General features: G+C 37.7%; 1 protein-coding gene across 6 annotated transcripts in view; it reads left to right on the top strand.

Annotated features, from left to right (window-relative positions):
• The first annotated feature begins 102 nt into the window (after positions 1-102).
• The window catches only part of TTC13 (tetratricopeptide repeat domain 13), a 55055-nt gene continuing 35144 nt past the window's right edge, over positions 103-20013 (top strand). For 4 of the 6 annotated variants that reach the window (XR_008465366.1, XR_008465365.1, XM_054194996.1 and 1 more), the window contains exons 1-9: positions 104-356; positions 4278-4372; positions 7314-7389; positions 10187-10257; positions 12478-12543; positions 14003-14095; positions 15161-15277; positions 16118-16228; positions 18700-18782. Coding sequence is in view for 2 of the 6 variants with exons in the window: in XM_054194996.1 (XP_054050971.1) it covers positions 152-356; positions 4278-4372; positions 7314-7389; positions 10187-10257; positions 12478-12543; positions 14003-14095; positions 15161-15277; positions 16118-16228; positions 18700-18782 (917 nt within the window). In the remaining 4 variants the exon portion in view is untranslated. Of the gene's footprint in view, positions 357-4277; positions 4373-7313; positions 7390-10186; positions 10258-12477; positions 12544-14002; positions 14096-15160; positions 15278-16117; positions 16229-18699; positions 18783-20013 lie in introns of all 6 variants that reach the window. The other 2 variants (XR_008465368.1, XR_008465367.1) reach the window with 2 other exon arrangements.

The raw sequence follows: 20013 nt of genomic DNA, 5'->3' as shown, positions 1-20013 counted from the left end.
AGTTGTGGTTTTCTGCCGCCTCCGCCGCGGCGTTGGTCATGCGGCCGCGGAACTCCATGTCCCAGGAGGCAGCGCAGCGGCACCTCCTCTCCCTGCCGGTCCCGTGGGAGGGGCGGTGGGGCGCCCTCCGGCCCAGGCGGCGGCGGTGCGCATGCGCTCTGGGAAGATGGCACCTGCCGGCGGCTGCGGGTCCGTGAGGGGGCTGTGGGTGCCGCTGGCCGTGCTGGCCTTGGCTCAGGCTGCTCTGGCCCTGACCGAGCAGTACCCGGCCTTGTCCTTGCTGAAGCAGCGCCAGGGCCCGGCGGGGGGCTGCGCCTCGGCTGGGGAGTGGGCCGAGCAGTACTCGGCCGAGAGCGGTGAGTCGGGGGTTGCTGCCATGGTGACCGGCCCCAGCCCCGCCGTGGGGTGGCGGGGCCGTTCCTTCGGCGGAGCCCTGAGGCCGGGAGTGGGCGCCCCCTCCCTTCGTCCCTGGGGAGGGGGGCGGGGGCGGGAGAGGGAAGGGCGGCTGGGTCTCGCCTCCCGCTGAGGTGCGGCGGGTGGTCGAGGGGGCGCTGGCCCGGGCCGGTGCGGGGGGCCGGCGGCTGGACTGCAGGCCTTGCTGCTGTTCAGCTGACTCACACCGAGGCGTCTGGTGTGTGTGAGCCGCGCCCCCGAGCAGCCTTGTGCCGCCGTGCCGTGCCGGGCAGGGCCGGCCGCGGTGGCACCGAGCCGGGGAGAAGGTCTCGCCCCTTGAGCGGGTGAGCCATCAGGCCTGTACTGTTAAGCAGAAGGAGTCCTGTTGTCCCACTCACCGATCTGCCCAGTCTAGCTCCTGGACTCTGTGCGCTTTTTAATCCCTGCACTCAGTAGTAGACAGACGCCCCAATGCTTTGTGCTCCTGTTGCATCCACCTCTGGAGGCCCCACCGTAAGAAGGGCACCGACCTGTTGGAGCGGCTCCAGAGGGCCACGAAGATGATCAGAAGGCTGGAGCACTTCTCCTATGAAGACAGGCTGAGAGAATTGGGGTTGTTCATCCTGGAGAAAAGAGGGCTCCAGGAAGACCTTACAGCATCTTTCTAGTATCTGAAGGGGACCTACAAGAAAGCTGGAGAGGGACATCTTACAAGGGCATGTACTGATAGGATGAGGGGTAATGGCTTCAAACTGGGAGAGGGTAGATCTAGATTAGATATTAGGAAGAAGTTTTTCATTATGAGGGTGGTGAGGCACTGGAACAGGTTGTCCAGGGAAGTTGGGAATGCCCCATCCCTGGAAGTGTTCAAGGCCAGGCTGGATGGGGCTTTGAGCAACCTGGTCTAGCAGCAGGTGTCCCTGCCCACTGCAGGGGCGTTGGAACTCGATGATCTTTAAGGTCCCTTCCAACCTAAACAATTCTATGATTCTGTGGTATTTAGTTGAATATGTCTTGATTTATTTCCAGCTACAGTTGGAAATAAACCCAGGTGAACTGGGTGCTCTTCTTTACGAGTGCCAAGTTCAGGTAGCAGATCTGGTCTTTTTCAGGTTAATTCATGGCTTGTACCACAGGCACAGTTAAAAATTTTTATGTGCTTAAGTATCAGCTGCATCAGGATCATGGGACTTAAGTAATCTGTTATGATGTTTGATCATGAGCATAGCGTGAGTGTGCTATATGAAAATGCTAGCCTGAATCACAATGTACATGTAATACAGATGAAGAAAAAGGTTTTATCAATTAAATGCAATATAGACACTCAGTTATTTATATGAGAATAACCAGTGTTGTGTCATGACTGCTTAGCTGTCTGCAATGTTTTTCACTCTTATTTTTTTCACTCTTATTTCATAAAGTCTGTGCTCATATCAACAACTGTTGTGGTCCCCAAGGACAATATACAGTTAGAATAATCCACTCAAATTTCTAGAAATACCTTGTTATGAGTTTCCCACATCTGCTTTTCTTTTCCTCTGCATGTGGGCTTTTGTCATCACAGCTTAAAGTTCTTTGGTTAGTTTTTATCTATATCAGCTGTGTTAAGTAGGTATTTTACATCAGCTGCCTTTTCTTGGTGGGGGGGAGGGGAGGGCTGCTACAGATCATGAAAGTTATCATAGGTGACCATTGCTCCAAATCATTTAAGCTTAAGCATAAAACCAAAAAAACTTTCCCCCAGTGTTGAGATAAAATCTGTATGCCATATAAGTTAATAAATGGCAAAGCATGTAATTACATCTCTTATGTTACTAGCACATGAATGATTGACTTGGGATACTCCTTCAGAGGTATATTTGGAAGATTAGATTTTGATTTAGTGGTGGGTATTGTTTTAAAGAGACCAGTGTAACTAGGATTAATATAAGGAATTCTGCTTACATCATCAGGTACCTCAGGTACTTCGCATGCACTGACAATAAGGTAGCCTTTAATTACAGAACAGCATACTTACCACGAAATAGCTCTATACCGGTTCACTCCTTGCTATTTAAATCCTGTGGCTAAATAAATTTCCAGTTGAAAAATTCCCTTAAGCTCTCAGTCTTTGTTTTAGTACAACTTTCCCAGAAGCTGAGAATCTTTTTGTCTCAAATAGTTTCTCTTGCAGCCTACTACAAGCTCCAGGGTAATTTCTCTGGTTGGTGTTTCTACTTGTTCGTGATGAGGTTAATGAGGCAGTGTGGTACAAGTTTAACTGTATCCAACTTGTAGACAAAGGCAGATCCATTCTTGCCCATGAATAAAGCAGTTTGTTGCCCCAAGAATTGCAGTATTTGATGGGTCCTTCCCCGCTGTAGCTTGTAACAGATAGACTGTTCTTATTCCCTGCCACCTTATTAAAAAATTCTTTCACTAAATTCTTGCTGTTATGCAGAAAATTATTCTGGAGGTAGGCCCTGCCTGTACCTCTTTGTTTGTGAAGCAAAAATTGCTCAGTGAGTCCACTGCGATGGCTCTTAATGGTCACTCGCTTACGAGCACCAATGTAGAACAAGTACTGTGTTAATAATGCTGCCATAGCACAGGAGGGTTTGGTCAACATCAAAAACAAAGGGCAGTGTTGAAACCTTTTACTGTCAATGCTTTTTCTGGAAACCATGGGTGGTGAGCCACTGTGCTTACTGGGCTTCCTGACTTTAAACTTTGACCTTCTGCTTTTCACCACTCTTGCTTCTGTTGTAAAACTTCTCCCACCAGTTATCATTTATGGTTCAACTTAGTTCCAAGTTTCTATTTACAGGGAATTATTTTAGATGTTGTTTCGACTTCTCTTTATAGGAAGACTTTCTTTTTCTCTTGTAGCACTGTACTTGTGAGAAATGGGGAGTTAACTAACTGCAACCCTTATGTAATCAAAATATAAGAATAGCACTGTCTATAAAAGTAAATTAGAAACACATGCTGCCCCCCAGTCTTTAAAATTAAGCATCAAGCTTATATTTACAAACGTTAGGGGAGATGATAAAACTTGGTATTTGTCACATGGAATCAAAGAGATAATACTGTTTACTTGTTCTTTCTTGTTTGCTCTTGAAATATTTCAAGTTAATAGAAACTTTAAGATCTGGAGATTTAAAAGCTAGCAATTCCCTTGCAATAGTAGTTAAAGCACCGTGTAGGTGAAGTAGTGACTTGTAGAGTCTATCAATCTGGAGGGTTTTATTGATTGTTATTTGTTTCCTTTTTTTAAACTTTTTCTCTGCTATGCCAACAAGCTGTGTTTTGACTTTTCATAGGTTTGAATTAACCTTATACTTTTTGTAATGTGCTTCCTAGTAATATACCTGTGAGGACCTTTATATATATTCAGTCAGTTACGGTTTATTATTCTGTCTGTTTTTTACTGTCTTCATATGTCTGTTTCCTTCATACCAGCTGTCTCCCTACCTCTGTATGGTCCATTCCATTTAACTTCCTCTCTGGGATTGAACTGATAATTTGGTCTTTAATTTCTTGGGCCAAAGAACAGAATCATAACGCTAAATGGGGATATGTCTATCCCAAACTTTTCTTATTTGCTTCCAGCTTCCTCCCTTTTTATCACCCCTTCACCCTCCCCCGCCATGTATTTTTAGCTGAAAGCATAAGTGGATATGGTAATAAAACTAATTAAATAAAAGCAGTCATGTCAATTATTGCTTCCCTGGCTGTGTGGATGTAGTGCTGCGTGCAGAAAGCACTTCATGAAAGTTCTGCCCTGTCGAGTGCCCAATGGGAAAACTGTTCAGATGAACATGAGGAGACGTGAGATGTGATAATAGAACATACATGTAACTCTTTGAGTTCCTAAAGCTATTTTCTCTCTTTTTTTTCCCCAGATTCATCATTTTTGCACTTCCGTGAATCAGATTGTGACATAGGAGGGTCTTCATCTTGTGAATCTGTGCTTTCTCTCAACACAGAAAAAATTTTGGTATGCTATCAAGAATATAATGTCCAAACCAATTTTAATAGATTGTTGAAGTCACAGATCACTTTAGCTACATAACCAGTTAGAATGAAGTTCGGGCAAATAACTACAAATAGAATCTAGTAATCAGTAGGCATAGGTCCCCAAAAGGCTTCAGTATGAATGAACTCAAGTTGCTCATGAAAATATGACGTCCTAGTACTCATCATTAGTCTCTAAGGCTGTCAGCAGTTTCAACTAATTGAAGCTGATGTTTCCACTGAAGGCTAACCTTCACCTAGATTAGTCTAACAATTAATTTTTTATTTTTAGGGGTGCAGGGGCTATGGCTATGGAAAGGTCTGTTAGTTTTTAACCCAGATTAACTACCTAAGGAGGTTTACCACAAAATGCATGTAAGAGTAGGACTGATAACTTGCACTTGCTACAGAAATAACATTGTGCACAGATGACAGTTAGAAGCTTCATGCCGTATTTCAGTAAATGTAATACAGACATGGTATGTGGAGAATATACTAATGAAAGAAGAGTATCTCTTGGTAGAGAGACTTCAAGAGGATTATTTTGGAATTTGGGTTTTCCTGCAACACTACTGTTAACCTATTGATCTTGAACAAATAAAATCTTCAGTCTACATCAGAACACAGGTTTGATGTTACTTGTCAGTTGAGTAGAGTCACAGATATTGAAAATCTTTAAATAATTCCCATGTGAGTATACAAAGAAGCCTTGGCAAATTTGTAGGAATTATTTGCTATGGGGGAGCGTGGAAACAGTATTCTAATTTGAAGCAACTTCTCTGAAGGTGGCATTTGGAAATAAAACTGCTGCAAATCCACCAAGTCAATTATTTAACTTAAATATTCTCCTTAGACATTACTTCACCAGATAAAGATCACATCTTCTGTCTAGTCTACTCTAGCGGTACCAGCAATTCTTTCTAAGGCTATGAAATATATATTTGTTAGAAATCTCCCTGTTTCAAAAAAAAAATTGTTTTGAAGAGAACAACAATTCAACCTATTGGGAGCTGTTGCTGTGATGAAAATTCTTCTCTCATTTCTTGAAGGCAGAATGACTTGCAATTTTTTGTGTATAGAGCTGCAGGATATTTAACTTAGAACTGGATTCAGAATTTGTTGAAGAAGTATGAATCGCCTTCCTCCCCCACCCCAAGAACCAAACACTATTCTGTTGTTTTGTGATAACAAAAGAGACGAGGTGGATGAGGGTGGGGGAAACTTTGTGGTACTTCTCTTGCCGAGTGTCACATGCAGCTCTGTAATTCATAGGATATTAATGTAATGCCAGATTCTTTTGATTGTAGCTTATTCTCCAGTACCCAGCATGGAATCTTCCTATATCATATCTTTTGTCTGCAGGCAAAGTGTAGGCCTTTTTTTGTAAATCCACCAAGGAAGAGGCTGTACTTTAGTAAAAGTGATTTTTTTTTTTTCTAATGTTAATACAATTATAGAAGAATAACGTTTTGCAGAGTTAAATATTGAAGGTCACTTTCTGAAGTAGGTTTTCTGGAAATTACCTGAAGGCCATTGGCGATATAAAAAGGTTGTGTTTGGAGGTGTGTGATTTGTAAATATGTATGGTCTGCAACGTAGATTTAGTTTTCTCATCGGCATACTTGTTGAACCCTACTCTTGTGCTGTTTTTAATGCTTTTTTTTCTATGAGGAAAAGAACTTTTCCATTCTCTTACTGTAGGTGCAGCAGTAGGTGGAATAATAATTCTCAGAACCTTATAGCGTAATGTAGAGTTCATACATGATCTCTAATTTCAGTAAAAACAAGGCTTGTAAAATCCAATTTGCTAATCGTTCATACCCTCCAAAATAATCAAGTTTTTAGAGCAGACTGGACTTTCCTCTCATTCCCGAGATTATTATGTGAACAGGGTAGAAACTGTGCAATGGGATTTGGCCAGTTACTTTTGCACTTTGTAGATCATTAAAATCTCTGTGTCATGGACACATGTAATGAGGTTACCTTTGATTGAAGAAGCCAAAAAAAGTGGAAGGGAGGAGGACAAAGTGCAGTCCTCTCAGTAGAGAAAATGATGAGTTAAATATGTTCTCTGAAGTTTAAGGTGTTTACCTGTCTTCTCTGAAGTTAAAGATGTACATATGAGCTGTTAAGCTGAAAGAAGAGAAGAGAACTGAGAGAAGTTATTTTTTCCCCTTCTTGCTTCCTAAAACAGTTTGGAAGACCTATTGATTAAATGAGAATTTTGTATTTTTATGACATAAACTGCTCTGGTAGGCTTACATCTGTCTATGGAAAATACTTGTGAAAATGAACAGAGTAGAGTATTTCTATATTTCTGAGGGGTTGTCTTTGGCAGTTTTTTTTTTCTGTAGGCACATTATTTGGGGAACAGAAATCTTAGATGAGGTTCAGCTGGCTGAACAAAGTCTGTAACTGATAGAAAGTTATTGTTAAAATACTTCTTACTTTAGAATGGCACTGTTAAGTTAAACTTGTTTTTGTTGCTGAAGCGATACTCTTTTGAGCGTGTCATTTTCAGTGTTCTACTCTTCTGTAGTACCCTTGCCTTTGCAGGAGATGAAGGAATAATTAATGGGGTAAAGAGTATAAACTTTCCTATGGAGTGGCACGTAGTTCTGAAACTTCATGTTAAGCAGATGTAATGTAGAAACATCGGCCACTGGTAAACTGCTGACGATGTCCTTTCATCTGAGAGGTTTGGTTAGCCTTATGCTAGAGAGGATAACAGCAGCACCTGACTAAAGAGCAGTTTTTATCCCTGTGGAAGACTAGGAATTAATTTGTTTTCAGTTATTTTAAAGGAAATGCACTAGTCTTAACTTCTTGATTTAAGGCGTTCTCTTAAGAATTTAAGACACAAGGTTTCTATTGAATTCTTTATTGTTGTTTGCTGAACACTTAAAAAACATGATGTTTTACAGAGTCAAGCGAAGTTACTTGCAGAGCAAAAACGATTTCCATTTGCTACTGATAATGACAACACAAATGAAGAATTGGGTAAGATGCCTTATATAAGGTTTGTGCAGGTGAATTACGTGCTAATTATTAGCACTGAATGTCTTGAAACTAAACCGGTGACTCCTTAGTGATACACTCATTTTAAAGTGATCCTAATAAGCCTGAAAATACAGTGAGTTTTCTCTGGTCTTGCATATATGTATCTCTCTTCCTAAAAATCTTTTCTGCTTTGCTCACTAGAATTCTTCACCGTGTCTGCTTAAGCAGGTGTTCAAAAAGCATTTTGCTTAAATCCTGTTAAGCAATCTCAGGTACTTCCTGCTTGCCTTTTTCTGTCATTGTTGATGACTAAATGGAATATGCTTTCCATCAAGCATAGATCTTGCCCCCCTCCCCCCCTCCAGCTCTTCCGAGCAACACTTATAGGCAGCAGGAGGACTTTCTGAATTGTGTCCTTAGGGAGGCTGCTACTTGATGTTTTTTCAAAGCACACTAATCACAGAAAATGGAGGCATTTCAAATAAAGCAACAGGAAATACTTTTCTCAAAAGACTTGAGGAAGGATTACTTGCGCTGCTTCTCCAAACTGATATCCTCTGTAGGAAGTAGAGGTATTATGAGGCGGCAAAGAGATTGTTGAGGATGTATGTCAAGGAAGGCAGCAGACTGTCCTTTATATAAGAGCAAAGGGAGACTTTCCTCATAAGTTGTCTCATGAAATTAAAGCAATTGAGTAGTTTTTTGTTGACATAATTTCTGCCTTCACAGACTTATCCAGGAAAACTTTGGGACGTAATCTTTTCTCATATTCCTAGCATACCTGTGTTCATAGAATCTTGCAGGGAATACCGAACTTCCATCCAGCAGAAAATATTTGAGGCTTTTAGTATCTGCTCTGTAGACTTGGAAGACTATGCCAGAAGGTTCCCATCCTCGTGTTTGGCCTGTAGGCTGACACCTATCTACCCACTTTATTTCAAGCATGTCACGGTGTGAGGAGCCTGAGTCCTTGTTTGTGCATGTTACTTTTAACTGTTCTGAGGAAAAGTGGTGTGAAATGTATGGGGCATTGTGAAGCGATGTTGGTACCCAAATGCTTGAGATAATGGACCATTGTTAACCCTTAGATTTTTCATAATAAAGTACTTGTATTTTTGTAGTATTTAATTAAAGATGAAAAGAATAATTGAAGAGATAAAATTTAAAAGCAGCTGATACTGTATCAGCTACTAGCTGCCAATCACTTGCCACAGTTTTACAGACATAGTCTATGACCTGTGTTTTGCCCGGAGTCTTGGATAAATAAAATAAACTCGTTATCAGCAAGACAATGAGTCTTCATTATCTTACTTCCCCCCCTTTTTATTTAATACAGTCATGGTTGAGTTGATTTTATTTTACGTGCCAACTGTTCTGTGTTCTGGGCTTGGAACCATAAAGATGATACTAAGATCTGTGTAGTCTTGGAGGAGAATGAAGTGAGGAAAATTCAAGAGCTCTTCAACCTGTCCTTCACTCTACCAATTTTCTTTCCTTTTTTGGCAATGCTATGTATCTGTAGCAACTGAAGCTGCTTATGTATTGAGGAAAAAGCTTATATTGTACACAAGTACTTCCTCTGCATAATACAAATGCTCCAAGAATGAGGCAAGCTCTGGATTAAATACATTTCTTATTTCTTTTTCATTTAACTTTTTTCTGCCTTTAATGAACAGTGCTTAGCAACACTACCAAAACAATGTGGCTCTGCCTGCATGAAAGTCTGTGTCCTATTAAAAATACCTTTGTTCTAACTGGCTTATTTGTCTCTTCTCGTGTTTGAGTAAATAATTAAGCCAACAGGCGCCTCTTCCATTCTGTTTAGATGACTGCTAAACCTCACTGAAAGTATGGGGAAAGGTGAACCCCTGGTCTTAGTTCCAATGCCAGCCATTCATGTGAACTGTCTGGGGAAAAGTTGTACTTTAACTTTCATAGCTCTAGTCTGCAAGACACTTGGTTTTTGTGAGCAGTGTAGACAGACTTTAGTCCAGAGTTAAGAACCGTGAGAGATTAAAATATGTGAAATGAAACAGTCTTAAGATATTTCGCTGTCAGAACTGAACTTCAGTCATGCAAGCGCAACCACAGCTTTCCAGTCCTGTGACTTGACTGTATTTTTATATCTTGTGGAGATTACAGGAACGTGTTTTTAAAACAGTGTTCTGTTTCTTTTTCAAACACTTGCTTCTGCTCCAAAGTGGGGGGAAATGCAAGAACTTTAAAACTTTTCATAATTTTAACATCGGTAAAGATTGTTATTTTTTATTGTCATTTTTATAAGCAAAGGAATCACTTTAGTTGTAGTTTTTCTAGATAATGCAAATGAAGGAAAAACTCATTGTGAGCTTGTAAAGTTTAGCAAAATGCATACAAACAAGTACAATCAGATGTTCTGTAGTGGAAGTATCAAAAAAAGATAGCCAGTGTTACCCAGGCTCACTTACAATTGGGAAAGCATTTAGGGTTACTAAATGGGATTATGGTACTTTTCCTGGTCTAAGTACTTTAGAAGAAAACATGGATCCTTTCCTAAACAACTTGCAAAAAGGAGAGAGAAAAAAACCCAAATAAACCACAAGACCTGAACCCAATTCTGATGATCACAGTATGAATTGAATAATTAATTAATGATAGGTAGTGGTTGAAGGAAGTCATTTCAGTGGCAGTTCAGAAATCATTTGACTATTTAAATCTTCAGTGCAATGTAGGAACTTATGTTAAATACAGCCAAATTGTAAAATGTATTAAAAAAAATGTTTTTTCTGTTTTATTTATGTTTGTAATTTTTTGTTAGCAATTGCTTACGTGTTGATTGGCAACGGCTTGTATGATGAAGCCATACGACATTTTTCAACAATGCTGCAGGTAAGTTTTCTGTTTGGACCCCTAAAAAATCACTTTATGCAATTATCCATTACGACATATGGTTTTACTGAAACAAAGATTCAATTAAGGATTTTAAAATGAGAGTAATGATTCTATTATTTGTTCATTTTTTCCATCCAAACATAAGCATACTCTTAAAATCAGGTGATTCAGTATCTTGGTTATTTGTTGAGAATTTTTCTCATCTGTAGGAATAAACTTTTTATGGCACTTTGACAAAGAAAAAAAGCATCTTCCCAAACCTGACCTGTGCAAAATTGAAATTCCTTTAATTGCTCTATTAATGTGTAGGCTGAGATATTTTAATGTGGATTTTTTCTGGGGCAACAGTTAACATGTTGCCAGTAACATCAGAAAAAACCTGACAGAGATCACTTATTCTAGCGACAAGTACCACATTGCTTTTGCGGTGATAAATTATTTTGTATGCTGGTTTTATCCTTCTTCAGTGGTAATTTAATGTGTGTGATGAATTTAATATATACGTAAAATCTAACTAATACTTCAAGATTATTTTATTTTCTGACCAAGGTAAAGAATTCAGAATCTTCTTCTAAGAAGTAGAAGGTATCCACTTTTAAAACGAAATCAACCCCAACGGTTCAAAAGATTCAACTAAAGCTGATTTCAAAATATTGTATTTTCATGGCTAAGAACCTGGGACTACCAAAAGCATGGACCTGCTTTTTGATGTAAATTGGCTGTAGTGCACAAATGCAAGATGAAAGCAATACTGTGAATACTAGCATGTATCTTTTTTAACTCAAGTGTCATATGTCTCATACTTGAATTGGGTGAAAATGTGGCAATTTAATGGAATTATTCTGGGGAATTTATCAGAGGACAAGTATGTTTTTTGTTGGGTTTTTTGTTTGTTTGGGTTCTTTCAGGTGTTTACTGATATCTGTCTTCAATTTTTTTTTAATGTGAGGAATGCTTTTTTTTTTTAACCCTAATGAGAAATCCTGCTTCAAAAACCACTGGACTTATATATGTTTCCTGCCTTCTCTTTATTAAGAGGGAAACTTAATCTAAGTGAAGACAGGCAAGATACAGCAAGTCTGTATGAGAAGTATGTATATAATAGAGTACCTTTACTATGCACACATCTCAGTTGAAGTGACTATCATGCTTATTGTATGCCTGAAAGGCTGTAAAGCAGTTGTGATTGTTCACTGTGTCTTCCATAAGGCAGTTTAAAATACATATGTAGTGAGTATTAAAACATTCAACAGAACAAACCAGCCTTGCTTAGCTACTGTATTAGAAGCAGGCAAGTTACCTGAAGTTGATGTTGGCAAGTGTACACTTGGAATCAGCTCAAGTCTGGCAATGCTGCCAGCATTGGTGTGCTACACCTCTGCTGTTTTGTCAATGAAAAAATTTGTTTCTTGGCAGTTGTCCCAGTTCAATGAGACCAGGTCTACACTGCAAACTTTTGTAGGATGGCTGTGTTGGTTGCAGGTGTGAAGATGTGTGATTCCTGACTGGTTTTCAGGGAAACTGACTGTGTAGGCATTGTTGTGCCAAGAAAACTGGTTTTGCTGTTGTAGTTCTTCAAATTTGGGTGGGAAACCATGGCTGGAGTAAATAACGTTGAACAAGAAGTAGATTGACTATGTAAGATGCATCGCCTTAAGTGCCCGAGTTGGAAAGCCAAGGAGTTAAATCTAATGCAAGGAAGGTTCGTTTGAATTTTGAACTATTTAGGCAGAATACCTCTAGTTTTAGTTGTTGCCTGAATGCAGATTTCATCAGGATGTCACGACTTCCTGCTTCCGTATTTTAAATCTTGAATTTAATTAGGAACAAAGCAAGCTTTGACTGGCTGAATTGTATTTTTTTTTTTTTTTTTTGTTATCACCTCAATGACATTAGACAAAAGAAGTCGTATAATTACCAATGAGTTACAAGTAATGAAGTTTGAACAACAGAGTACGCTAATGTGTACATAGCTTCTGATGGGTGGTCACTGACACTGTAACTGCACTCTGTGTAGCTCATTTTCCAGACAAATACTCTAGAACAATTCCAATAAATTGAATTGGTAGTTGTGAGCATATGAAAGTATGGACAGATAACTGTCATTGTTCATTGCTTACTACTTAAGATCAGCAAGAATTAAATACCTACCGAAGAAAGATACCTTTTAAAAAGAACCAAGCAACTGATCATTATGTTAATTTTTAATCTTAACAGGAAGAACCAGAGCTGGTTAGTGCAATTTATGGACGTGGGATAGCATACGGAAAAAAAGGACTACATGTGAGTAGATAATTATTTAAATTATTATCTGACTGAATTATTTGAATCCAAACTATAACAAAGCCTATAACAGGAGGAGCTAGACTGATTAGAACTTGATAGGTGCATCCCAAAGTCTTTGTGCTGTTCTACTATAATGATGTGTCCATCCCTTGGTATGTGCTCCATAACATAAAGGGATCTAGTGGATCATACTGCTCAAGCCATAGGTACATTTGCTTTGTGGGACTGTGGAAATAAAGCAATGTGAAGCAAGGGTACCAAAGGAGAATACAGGCACAATTGTGAGTGGTGGATAGTAAGGCTGGGAACCACAGCCACTTGAAAGAGTTATTAGATAACAGGCAGTTTGCCTCTGAGAAGTAGGTTTATGAAGTCCCACTGAATTTGTCTTCACATCTAGTCTGTATTTGGAAATGAAAAAGACTTTTATTGCAACTTGGAAACATCATCAACTCTTGCAATCCAGTAGGCTTTATGTTCCTTCTTGATCGCCTATTCCTCTTCATACGTATACGACCTTGAATTTGTTAAAAAAAATTCAAAGTTCAATTACTGTAGCTCATTTATTTACTTAATTTGTTACGTTTGACTGCTCAAACAATTCCCTGAGCAAAAATAAATTTAAAAGTAGACTATGGTCCTTGTAGTTTGAGTTTGTGGCCTGTTGAATTGTGATTCACTGGTTGCTGGAATTCTAGAAGAAATAATAGTTCAATAACTATTTAATAGTGCAGAATATTTAATTCTTCAGTGGTGCTGGCAGGAGCTTGACGTCCCTCAGATTTGCATGTTTTTAACACCAACATGAGTTTGTTTTCTCAGTTCGGCTAGATGTTGAGACAGCTTCACTTTATAAAAGTTTCTGTGAGCGACACTTTCAAGATGCAAAGATGACGTTAACCACATGCAAAATTTCTTTGCCTTGAAAAAGAAGAAAAAGATCAATGAAATCTAATAGAGAACTCACTATATAACCAATTTGGATTTTTTTTTTCAATTATCTGCTTCCATTCTACAATTTTTTGAGGACAATATAAAAACCTAGATAGGCACAATGCTGACGGTATCAACCCATTTGCCAGTACTACTTGGATTAAGTTGCAGACAGTACTGAGGAAAACGCTGGTGGGTGAGTGTATGCGTGTGTGTTGGAGTTCATGTGGGAGCCATATAGAGCCATAAACCTAATGTTTATTCACAGAGTTATACTAATAAATAATTGATTATTTGTACAAACAAAGTTTATTTTTCTTGTTTATAGCAGATAGGTGGGGTGGTTTTTTCCAGCTATTTGTAGTATACTGCATCTTAATGTTATTAGAAAAGGTGTGAAGAGCTTTTCATGTAAACTGATACACTTTCAGAAATTTAGCCAATCTAGTTGTCCTTCAGTCTTCGGAGTATGTTACTCTAAGCATGCACAGTTGTTTACCTTGTTTATTTTTCTCCTTTTCAGGATATGAAAAATGCTGAACTTGCTCTCTTTGAGCTAAGTAGGGTGATTAGTCTAGAACCAGATCATCCTGAAGTATTTGAACAGCGAGCAGAAGTGAGCACTTTTTGTCTCTCTTTAGATTTTTGGAGAAGTTGCAATTATACGGTGTTTTCAAGTATTTCTTCGTTGATTTAGTGATTAAAGTTCTTATATGTGCTTTTCTTCAAGCATTCCTCCTTTCTTTTAATATATATATATTTGCTCCCAAACAGTGTACTTTGTGGAGTGATTATTTTTAAAATGAAACATACACCATACAGAGTTACTGTAGCCAATAGAATAGCATATATTATGTCTAAGTGTTTAGGTTTTGCCATACTGTATAGCAAGATTATGTATGTTTTGTTTGGTTTGGGTTTTTTTACCTTAGTAAATTTATTGTTAGGACTAGTTGGTAAAATGCCAAACTTGTAAAGAATGAGTTTTTAATCAAATGTTTTGGTGTTATATTCGTGCATGTAGGTTAAATATCATTCAGATACACAGATACTTTTCATTTTGAAAATCATGTTTAGTTTTTTAGTAATTTAATATTGCAGAAAATGAATTTCAAGAAGCAGCTTTGTAGAAAAATCAAAAAAGTAAATATTTATTAAAGTCAGCATACCGTATAATAACTGCCATAATATGAAATTGTAATTCACAATTTTCATGTTTTAATGAATTGCTAATACACTGTTTAATAATCTGGATCTAAAAATGTGAAAGGCATTCCAATAATTGGAAGAGAGACCATTGGGGGGAATACTTTGTCAAAATAAAAAGGTTTATGAGAATACTTTAATTACATTTTCAGTTGAATGTGTTGAAATAAGTTGATGTAGAGAATTTTATTTTGGCTGACTTGTTTTTATTTGGAATACTAGGTTCTGCAAATGTTATTGGTGATGTTCATGTATATTCACCAATATTTTTTGGAGAAAAATGCTTTCAGATTTTCCCTCTGATAGCGGTTTAAAAGCAATAAGTACTGAAATTTATAGGAGAATGTTCCAGCCTGTTCTAGCAAATACAGCTGCTCTGTTACAGCTGAACGTGAAAAAGAATAATCTTCATGTTTCTAAACCAAATCTATTCAGCCTGTTTACTCTAGACTATGCTTTTGTTTTATACTCTTAGATATTGTCCCCACTAGGACGAATCAGTGAAGCATTATCTGATCTCACCAAAGCTATTCAGCTACAACCATCCGCACGGCTCTACAGGCACAGAGGTACCCTTTACTTCATATCTGAGGTTAGTGGATTTTGGGGATTCTGTTTGGTTTTGTTTGTGTGGTTGTTGTTGATTATTTTGTTGTCATTTGTGCCAGTTGTTACTTCTGTTCAAGAGCTTCTTTCCTATTTAAATTAAAAAACCAAAACAACAACTAAAGCCTTGATTTTCCTGTAGTTGACTTTCTGACAGTTCAGAGGTATTCTTCAAGTATTTCATCTGCATATCTATTTAATACAGAGAATCAGAGGGCAAGTACCTTGCAAGCGTGTCTTGGATTGTTTTGTATGTTTGAGGAGTAGGATATGGATAAAGAATTTGACTTGATTTATAACCTACAGCTGCATTTAAGTAGTGTGGTTAAATGCCACTCTAAAAAGGAAAACAATTATGGCCAAGGCAGCAACTGCCCTATATACTTAAAAAACCCAAATGTACCACACGATGAGAAACAAAAAAACCCTACCAAAACCGCTAACATCCTGTTTTGCTATGTAGTCTGTGTGTGTTGTTCTTACTCTTTAATGTAAAACAGGGAACTCAGTCTTCAAAGATTGTATGAGTACTAAATAGCTGATTTCCCACTTTATTCTTCCAATTTCACTCTGTTTGTTTCCAGCTAGTTTTCCGCTTACTTTACTACATTTTATATAGCACTTGCTGTAAAAGTTTGAAGTGTATTGTGCAGTCCTTATTCTTTGATACTCTGACTGGCAGTTGACAATCATTGCTGCTTAGCCCTGAGACTGACTTCGTATATTAAACAAAATTCTGTAGTTTACTTTTATGAAGATAAAAGTATGTATTTGTCTTTGTTTGTACTGTGTTTTTGTCTGTCATCTAAAATTTACTTTATCACAGGATTATGCAACAGCCCATGAAGATTTTCAGCGCTCATTGGAACTGAACAAAAATCAGCCTATAGCTATGCTTTATAAAGGCTTAACCTTTTTTCACAGAGGACTTTTGAAGGTAAAGTTATGTTAAGTAATAGTCCAAGTAGAGCAATACCCTCTATTTCAAGTTACTTCTATAAAATAGTAGAAATATCATAGGTGTTGATATATATATTTTCTTTCACATAGGGAAGACCTTTTAAGGCAAAAAAGTGCAAGCAAAACGAAAAGGTGCCATTACTGACTGTAATACTTCATGGTATGACATGTAAATACTGCTGGTCTTTCTGGATCTTAGTAAATCAATAACTGAGGTCTTTATGGAGTGCTTTGAAAGACGTTTGTATTTGGCACCTCGGCTAATATTTGTATTGTTATATTCAATATGTCTTTCCATGGAATGGAGACTCCCAAGGCTTTGTGAAGAGGAAAGGAATGAAGAGGCAAATAATTTAAAATTCTTCCTTGAATGACCTGTATCTGCTTTGCTATATATGTAACTTCAAATACAATGTTGCTGTAATTTGTTATTTCTATAAAATAGTAGAAATATCATAGGTTTGATATACATGTACAATCAAGGAAACTGCTGATAGAGAGCCCTGCTTCTGTGCACGTATATTTCAGCTGTATGTTGATTCTGTACCTAAATTGAGGGAACGTAGTTGCTCCCTCAGATTCTAAAATCAGCAGGGAAGCAAGTTCTTCCCATGCTTTTCCTAATGGTTCATCATTTTCTGACTCAAAACTTCTCTATGTTTTAGGTGGAGTAATATTGCACCTATTTCTTGCTTGTAAAGTATTTAGAGATACCGCTGCAGTTTTTCTGATGGGAGAGTAATTAGACAAGTTGTCTGAAATCCTCAGTTTGAAAAGTGAGGATGCAACTATGCGATTCCTAAATTCCAACAGAGTGGAAGCTTTTTTTTTTTTAACCTCTGCTTACAGCTTGGGATTCATAAAGGGTTGTATGAAAAAATCCTGTCAGAACCTAATGTCTCTATCTTATTGCAGTCAAGTGAGTGAGTTGCAAATAATAGTTTGCTTGAATTTCTGATTTTTGGTGGAGGTAGCAGAGAGCCCAGAAAACGATGATAGAAATATAACTGACAAGGTGTCCTGGTTTTGGCTGGGATAGAGTTAATTTTCTTCCTAGGAGCTGGTATAGTGTTGTGTTTTGGATTTAGGATGAGAATAATGTTGATAACACACTGATGTTTAGTTGTTGCTAAGCAGTGTTTGCACTAAGTCAAGGACTTTTCAGCTTCTCATACAAGGATAAATAACGTCTCAATCTGTAAAATAGAAGCAATGTTTTCTTCTTTCTGATATGCAGATCAACACATTTCTGCACCACCATCTCCTTCCCCCCAATTTCTTTTCTCAAAGCAAGTGTCTTCCCTCTCCAATATTCAAGTTCTGAGAAATTGTGACTGAGTGACTTTTCATGCCCAGGTATACCTCAGTGTCCAGTCAGGTTCAGACTGCCTCTCAAAGGAAGGCCATGCACATCATCTGTTAGGTTTTACTAGGCTTGTTGAAAACTGAGATTTGGGGTGAAGGTGGGAGAATATTAATTTGGATCATTGCTTTGGGGACTAATCCTCTTGGGGTTAAAACTTATCTAGAGGACATGAGCCTACCGGTAATGGTAGGTGATTATTTTATATTTTTGTTCAATAGATATTTTTGTGCATGTTGTAGTGCTCAGAATATATTTGACAATTTTTCTGAATAAGAATATCTAAATTGACTGAAGATACTAATGATTCTTTCCTTATAGCATTTAATTTCTTGCACTATAGACTTCAGGATACTTTTCAGTTGTAAAAGTAGTAAAGTAGTTGATTATTCCATCCTTAATTCCAAGTCTCAGTACTGCATTTGCTAATTTATGTAGCCAGGCCAGTTTAAAAACCTGAGTTCTTAATAAAATCCTTTGAAGAAGATTTGTTTGAACGTATGCATATAATTATTTTCAGCTATTTTATTTTTATTACTTTGTGTTCCTCACAGCAGCAGTATGTGCTATTGTGTGAAGATGATTGCTTACTCTGTAATCCCTCAAGAGAGCGTTTGCTGACTGTGCAGCTAACACAGAATGCAATAAAACAATGAAAGGCAGAGTACAGATTTGAAGGAGTCTTTTGGACTGCAAAAATTAAGAGATGTACTATGAATAAAGAGGGAAGAGCGTAAGGAGAGACTGCTTTGCCGTGGGGACCAGACTGAGCTTTGAAAGCAAACTCTGATGGGATCTCATCTCTGAATTCTATTAAAATGCTAAAAGAATCACTCATTCCAGTAGCATATTAGACAAAGGAATTCTATCTAAATCTGTCATTATCATAAAAATTGTTGGAATATTTCATTTGTTATATGATGATGACTACTTTATAGATTTTTTTGTAATAAATTAATGCCTTGTTTGTTCCTTCCAAAGGTTTTGGTGAATAACTGTAAATCCATGGCTAGTAACTACAGAGGATGCTAAAATTAAGTAAATACAGTAAGTGACAATTTTCTTCTGTTGGTGTCCTTCTGTAGGAAGCCATTGAATCGTTCAAAGAAGCTCTGAAGCAGAAAGCAGACTTCATAGATGCATATAAAAGTCTGGGACAAGCCTACAGGTAATTGCATTCAGAAACAGTTTTAAAGTCTGTTTTCTATCTGATTGTGTTCTTTAAAATGCAATCCTTAAGTTCTACAGGTTTGTTACAAAACTGTGCAGAACCATAGGTCTATTTGGTAGCTCCTACTGTCAGTATGGCTATGTCAGGATTTGTTCAATATAAGTAACTTCTAGGTTTGCTTTTTATTTTTAAGTCAGTCTCCAGTAGCTCTTTGAGTCTTCTAGACTCAAGGTTAGGTAAGCGGTGTTTTTCAGCAAATGTGTTTTAGGTATGCTAAATGATGGAAATGTTTAATATGAACAGTTCACTAATATGCTCATTAGTTGCCATCTGAGATTTTTGTGCTACTTTTTAATTTATGAAAAGCTCATTGCATAGTGCATATCGTTTTACAGAACTGCTAGATACTAGATCAATCTCTCAACAAGGAGATTTACAGTTCTGAGAATTTAGCTAATTTCCTGTTTAGGGTATTTTTAATATAGACATGTAGTTTCTTACCTATTAATCAAATAATTAAAAAAAAAAAAGCAGTCTCTATTTAGTAAGGTAACTAGTTACGTTTTTCTTTTTTTAACTTACATTAAAGATTAATTTATAGTTGAATAAAATGTATTCTTTTAAAGGTGGTCTGCAGATAACTACTAAGGAGAAAAGTACACATAGCTTGTATATAACAAGAAAAGCATATAAAATAGTCAGCAACTGAATACCTCTGCCCATTGTAGTTCTTTTCCCAACCTGCTGTGTCTTGTCAGCTTTTTATTTTCTGTTTTACATTTTTATTTTTGGAAAGCACTGCTTTACAGCATAAATACTGCTGCAACATAAATGGCTTTTGTGTAGCAAGGGTAAGTTGTGTAGGGTTGGTGTGCAAGCATTGCATGATCATGTGCATTTTTTTTCTTCAGGCTTTATGCTTCCTTCAGCGTACAGAACATGCAATGTTCACTGAAGGCAGTGTCAATCAAATACTTCTCTCTTTTTTTTTTTTGGTATTTTTTTGCTCTCTGGACTTGTGCCTTATTTACCGCAGTATCTAAATTCTGAACTCACTAATTTCCTGGTGAGTTTTTCTGTGGTGCTTGTTATTGTGGTGTATAAGTACTTTCAAGGTGCTAGATAATAGTAATTTAGCCTGGAAGATGTGGGGTCGCATTCTTACATTTTCAATAAACACTTTAACTTTTTTGTTTTGTATTTGGATGTGGGACTGCCTCTCTAGTTG

The sequence above is a fragment of the Rissa tridactyla genome, chromosome 3, assembly GCF_028500815.1.
Source record: "Rissa tridactyla isolate bRisTri1 chromosome 3, bRisTri1.patW.cur.20221130, whole genome shotgun sequence".
Taxonomy (NCBI): Eukaryota; Metazoa; Chordata; class Aves; order Charadriiformes; family Laridae; genus Rissa; species Rissa tridactyla.
Note: the sequence above shows the minus strand (reverse complement) of the source record. Positions and strands in the feature narration are given on the sequence as shown.